This window comes from Haliaeetus leucocephalus, unplaced genomic scaffold, assembly GCF_000737465.1.
Source record: "Haliaeetus leucocephalus isolate CR32 unplaced genomic scaffold, Haliaeetus_leucocephalus-4.0 Scaffold309, whole genome shotgun sequence".
Classification (NCBI taxonomy): Eukaryota; Metazoa; Chordata; class Aves; order Accipitriformes; family Accipitridae; genus Haliaeetus; species Haliaeetus leucocephalus.
In genome coordinates this window covers 52188-57816 of record NW_010972745.1, presented here as the reverse complement: position 1 = coordinate 57816, position 5629 = coordinate 52188, and the positions used below count along the sequence as shown (strand labels likewise).

Sequence of the window (5629 nt, the reverse complement as noted above, 5' to 3'; positions counted from 1 at the left end):
CCACCCCAGGCCCGCCCCCCATCTCCCATGGGACTGGGTCCCCCCCTTGCCCTCCACCCAGTGACCCAGGCAATTGGCTCACCCCCCCCATGGACCCAGATGTCGGTGTGGGGGGGCTCACCCTGGTCGCTGACGCGGCGCTTGGGGTTGGCGGAGACACTGCGCTGGACCTTGTGTGCTGGCGAGGGGCCTGAGCTGTTGGCCAGGTCGGGGGCCGCCCGCGGCTTCAGCGCCAGGCTCTCCTCCAGCTGGGGACACGAAGTGGGGGGACACACACAGGTGGGGACATGGAGGAGGTCACACACATGTTGGTATGGGGCACGGGGGGACACGCCAAGCAGGGATGGAGACAGGGACTGGACGCGCTGGTGTGGGGGGACGTGCAGGGACAGGGACGCGCTGGCACGGGGCACAGCTGGGGACGGGGACGTGCTGGCACAGGGCACAGCTGGGGACGGGGACGCGCCGGCACGGGGACATGCTGGCACGAGGCACAGCTGGGTGGGGGGAACGTGATGGCACGGGAATGAGCTGGCACGGGGTCAGGGTATAGCTGGGGGGGAGGACGCTGTCCCCTCTGTCCCTCCCTGTGCCACCCCCAGTGTCCCACCCCATCCCCTTCTTGTCTCCATGTCATCCCCTCCATGTTCCCTGTCATACGTGTGTCCCAGTGACCCTCCTCATGTCCCCCCCATTGTCCCCATGTGTCCTCCTCAAGTCCCCATGTCCCCTCATACCCTCCACGTTCCCTCAAACCCATATCCTGTGACCCTCACCTCCTCTCGGTGTCCCCCATGTCCCCATGTCCGTGTTCCTCATCGTACCCATGTCCCCCACACCCCTCATGTCCCCTCATTGTCCCCATGTCACCTCACATCCTCCACGCTCCATCACGTGTCCGTGTCTCCTCATGTCCCCATGTCACCTCATTGTCCCCAAGTCCCCTGTCATACCCATGTCCCCATGACCCTCTCCATGTCCCGTCATACCCATGACACCCATCCTCCATCACACCTGTCCCCCTTGTCTCAAGTCCCCATGTCCCCTCATACCCTCAATGTCCTGTCACTCATGTCCCCATGACCCCCCCAATGTCCCCTCCTTGTCCCCACATTCCTCCTTGTACCCCCTTGCTGCCATGTCCCGTCAATATCCTCCATACTCCATCACATGTCTATGTCTCCTCATGTTCTCTCATCCCCCCCATGTCCCCTGTCATACCTGTCCCCTCGTTGTCCCCCTCATCATACTCCCTGTCCCACCTGTGTCACCTCACCCCTCCCCGTTGTCCCCTTGTCGCCTACACCCCTGCGGTGTCCCCGATATCCCCCAGTGTCACCCAATGTCCCCTCACCTCGGAGCTCTTGTGGTCCAGCAGCAGGTAGGTCGCCATCACCTCGTTGTACTTTTGCCCTACCAGTGACTCCTGGATCTCCTCCCGCGTGTACCCCATGGACACCATCAGCTCTGGGAGGGGGGGACAGGCCTCAGTGGAGGAACCCAGGCATCTGGGGGGGCCCCTCGAGGACCCTCTTACCCCCTCAAAAGGGGACCCAGGTGTCTAGAGGGGGGTCCTACCTGTCCTCCGAGGGTCCTTGTAGTCTGGCACAGGCTCCATGTAGGGCTTCAGCTCATCGTCCTCGTGGCCCACGTTCATCCAGCGGTCCTTCATGATTTGCTGGGGGGGGCGGGGGGGGGACGATGACACCAAAGGGGGTCTTGAGCAGGGCAGAGGGGGTCTGGGGGTCCCAGGGGGCTTCCTGGGGTCACCTCTGGGGGGCAGGGACATTTTGGAGGGGAGAAGGAGGCTCCAGGGGTCCCTGATGCTGCGCTGGGCGGGGGTGACTGGGGGGCTGAGGGTGATGCTAGGGGTGACTGGGATCCTGGGTGGGCTCCTGGGGGCACCCAGGATCATGCCGAGGGTCTTGCAGTGCTCTTGGGGGTGTCCAGGATCACACTGAGGAGTCCTGGAGGTACCCAGGAAGATGTTAAGAGTGCTCGTGTGGTCCTGGGCGTTCCCAGGACCATGCTGGTAGTTCCAGGGGTGCCCAGGACCACACTGGAGGTGCTCAAGGGGTGCCTGAGGTGTTCAGGACCACATTGGGGGTCCCTGGGCGGTCCCATGGGTGTCCAGGACCATGCTGGGGGGTCTTGGGGGATCCCAGAACCATGCTGGGTGTCCTGGATTGCTCTCAAGGGTGTCCCGTACCACACTGGGGGGGTCCCAGGGGTGCCCAGGACCCCACTGGGGGTGCTCCTGGGGTTCCCTCACCCCTCACCTCCAAGGTGCCCCTCTTGGTAGGATTAAGGATGAGAAACTTCTTCAGCAGGTTCTCACAGTCGGTGGACATGTAGAAGGGGATCCGGTATTTGCCCCGCAGCACCCGCTCCCGCAACTCCTGAGGTGATAAACACCCATCGGCACACCGCAACCCCCTCAGGGACCCCCAGTGACCCCCCAAAACAGGGTGGTACCTTAAGATTTTGCCCATCGAAGGGCAAGGAACCGCTGACCAGGGTGTAGAGGATGACACCCAAGCTCCAGACGTCAACTTCAGGGCCATCGTATTTCTTCCCCTGGAAGAGTTCGGGGGCAGCGTAGGGGGGGGACCCACAAAACGTGTCCAGTTTGTTCCCGAAGGTGAATTCGTTGCTGAAGCCGAAATCGGCGATTTTGATGTTCATGTCGGCGTCCAGTAGTAGGTTTTCCGCCTGTCCCAGGGGAGGGAGAGTGCCCCAAGGGGCTTTAGGGGCATCTGGGTGCTCTGCTGGGGGGGTTTAGGGGTATGCGGGTGCAGCCAGGGGGGTTCTGCAAGTATCTGGTGCTGCCCAGGGGGTCCCAGGGGTGTCCAGGTGCTGCCCCTGGGGGTCCTGGCACTTCCCACAGGGTTCAGGAGTGTCTGGGTGCTGCCCAGGGGGTCCCAGGCATATCCAGGTGCTGCCCCTGAGGGTCCTGGCACCTCCCAGGGCATTCAGGGGTGTCTGGGTGCTGCTCTGGGGGTCCTGGGAGTGTCTGGGTGCTGCCCTGGGGGACACTGGCACCTCCCAGGAGGTCCCTGGGGCATCTAGGTGCTGCCCTGAGGATTTAGGACTATGTGGGTACAACCCTGGGGGGTCTCAGGGGTGTCCAGGTGCTGCCCTCAGGAGCCTGGGTGCTGCCCTGGAGGTCCTGGCACCTCCCAGGGGTTCAGGGGTGCCTGGGTGCTGTGCTGGGGGGTCCCAGGGATATCCAGGTGCTGCCCTGGGGTCAAAAGGAGGGGGGGGGACAGGGACCCAGGGAGCACCTTGGGCTGCTGGTGGGGGTCCCAGGGGTGTCAAGGGGTCCAAGGGGGAGGTCCTCACCTTCAAGTCCCTGTGGACAATGAACTTCTGGTGGCAGTACTGCACGGCCGACACTATCTGCAGGAGAGGGGGGTGTCAGGGGGGCCCCCCCACCCCGGGAGGGGCACAGGGGCATCCCCCAGCCCCCTGGGGACATAGGGGTGTCCCCAAACCCCCTTGGGGGTGTCACACTGGCAACCCCCGACCTGTCGAAACTTCGCCCGGGCCTCCTTCTCCTTCATGCGCCCGTGGGCCACCAGGTAGTCGAAAACCTCACCTGGAGGTGGGGGGGGACACGACAACAGAAGGCAGGGGTGAGAGGCAGCCCTGCCCGCTCCCTGCCTGCTGTCACCCCACCTTGCCTGCTGCTCACCCCCACTGGCATACTCCATGACGAGGTAAAGCGTCTTCTCCGTCTCGATCACCTCGAAAAGCTTCACTGCAAAGGGGGCAAAGCGGGGCTGGAGGGGGGCGGGCCAGGGTGGGGGCCACCCCCTGGGATCCCCCCAGGGGTGGGGGACCCCCCCCAAGGGTAGGGATGGGGGACACAGGAGTCCCAGCATGCAGCTGGGGGGTCTTTGGGGGGGGGGCCTCACCTATGTTGGGGTGATTCAGGACCTTCATTATTCGCACTTCCCGGAAGAGCTGTGAGGAATGGGGGTGTGGGTGGGTTTTGGGGAAGAGGGAATGAGATGCTGCAATCCCCCACGTGTCCCCCCGTAAACTGCTGCCCCCCGTCCCAGAGATCCCAAACCCCTGCCCTCACCTTCTGCAGGCTGGAGGAGTTGAGCTGCGTCTTGTCAATGATTTTCACGGCGACCTGGGAGGGATGAGAGGGGGTCAGGGAATGTCCCCCAAGACTGTCCCCACACTGTGGTGGCACTTGTGAGGTGAGGGGCAAGGGGACAGGGGTGTCCCTGCACCACAGTGGCACTCATGAGGTGAGGACCAGGAACCTGTCCCCGTGCTGCAGTGGCACTCCTGGGGCAAGGACCAGGAGCCTGTCACTACACTGTGGTGGCATTTGTGGTGGGAGGACCAGGAGCCCGTCCCGACACCATGGTGGCACTAACAAGATGAGGACCAAGAGCTTCAGATCATCCCCGTACTGTGGTGGCACTTGCTGGGCAAGGACAAGGAGCCTGTCCCCATGGTGGCACTCACAGGGCAAGGACCAGGACTGAGAACTGTCCCCGCACAGTGGTGGCACTCATAGGACAAGGACCATGAGCCCGTCCCCATGCCATGGTGGCACTCACGGGGTGAGGACCAGGACCCAGAGCTGTCCCCATGCCGTGGTGGCAGTCACCGCTGAGGACCGGGAGCCCATCCCCATGCCACACTGGCACTCACAGGATGAGGACCGGGAACTTGTCCCCACACTGCGGTGGCACTCACGGGACAAGGACTGAGAGCCCAGAACCATCCCCGCACAGTGGTGGCACTCACAGGACAAAAACCATGAGCCTGTCCCTGCAGTGGCACTCACAAGAAGAGGACTGGGAGCCCAGAGCTGTCCTCACACCACGGTGGCACTCTGAGGATGGGGACCAAGAGCCCATCCCCACGGTGGCACCCACGGGGTGAGGACCAGGAGCCTAGAACTGTCCCCACACCATTGTGGCACCCACAGGATGAGGACTGTCCCCATGCCATGGTGGCACTCACCTCCTTGCCGGTCAGGACATGCCGGGCCAACTTGACCTTGGCGAAGTTGCCCTTGCCGATGGTTTTCAGCAGGCGGTAGTTGCCGATGTGGGGCTGCTCGTCGGCGGAGGTGGCCGAATTCCGGCCTCGCAGCATGTTGGCCTTCCCGCCACCCTTCCCCTCCACGGGACCTGGCTGCGGGGACACAAAGGGGACAATCAGTTTGATGTCCCCGTGTGTCATGTCATCGCATGTCCTGTCCGTCCGCCCCCCGCCCAGAAGAACTCCCGGGGGGGTCTGGAGGCTCTCCGCAAAGCCGGGAGCAAAGTCCGGGAACGCCGCTGCCGTATGGCACTGTGCCGCGCCCCGGGCAGGCCGGGAACCGCCCCCGATACCTGACGCAAGCACCGTGGTTTCGGGCTGGGCTTGGGTGGGGACGGGGCCAGCACGGTGACACCCCTTCCCCGGGAGGGGACAGGGACATGGCTACCCCCTCCCTGGTCCCCTCCCAGAAATGAGGTAGCCAAATGTCATGATTTTACCCCAAAACGGGGAAACCAGACACCTGGGTTCACCCCACAGCCAAAACGGGGGGGGCCCCTGAGGTGTCCCATAAAACACCACTGCCACCAACCCCCCCCCATCCCACACCCCAAAAGTC

The 5629-nt window shown here is 63.6% G+C and overlaps 1 protein-coding gene across 1 annotated transcript in view; it reads right to left on the bottom strand.

Moving 5' to 3' along the window:
- Positions 1 to 5160, bottom strand: part of MARK2 (MAP/microtubule affinity-regulating kinase 2) — a 10338-nt gene extending 5178 nt beyond the window's left edge. The window contains exons 1-11 of the mRNA XM_010571181.1: positions 4990 to 5160; positions 4088 to 4141; positions 3918 to 3966; positions 3695 to 3760; positions 3528 to 3598; positions 3343 to 3399; positions 2476 to 2712; positions 2280 to 2399; positions 1579 to 1678; positions 1355 to 1467; positions 122 to 248 (exon numbers count right to left, since the gene is read on the bottom strand). Of these exons, the coding sequence (XP_010569483.1) occupies positions 122 to 248; positions 1355 to 1467; positions 1579 to 1678; positions 2280 to 2399; positions 2476 to 2712; positions 3343 to 3399; positions 3528 to 3598; positions 3695 to 3760; positions 3918 to 3966; positions 4088 to 4141; positions 4990 to 5124 (1129 nt within the window). The 5' untranslated portion in view covers positions 5125 to 5160. The remainder of the gene's footprint in view (positions 1 to 121; positions 249 to 1354; positions 1468 to 1578; positions 1679 to 2279; positions 2400 to 2475; positions 2713 to 3342; positions 3400 to 3527; positions 3599 to 3694; positions 3761 to 3917; positions 3967 to 4087; positions 4142 to 4989) is intronic.
- Between the last annotated feature and the right edge of the window lie 469 nt (positions 5161 to 5629).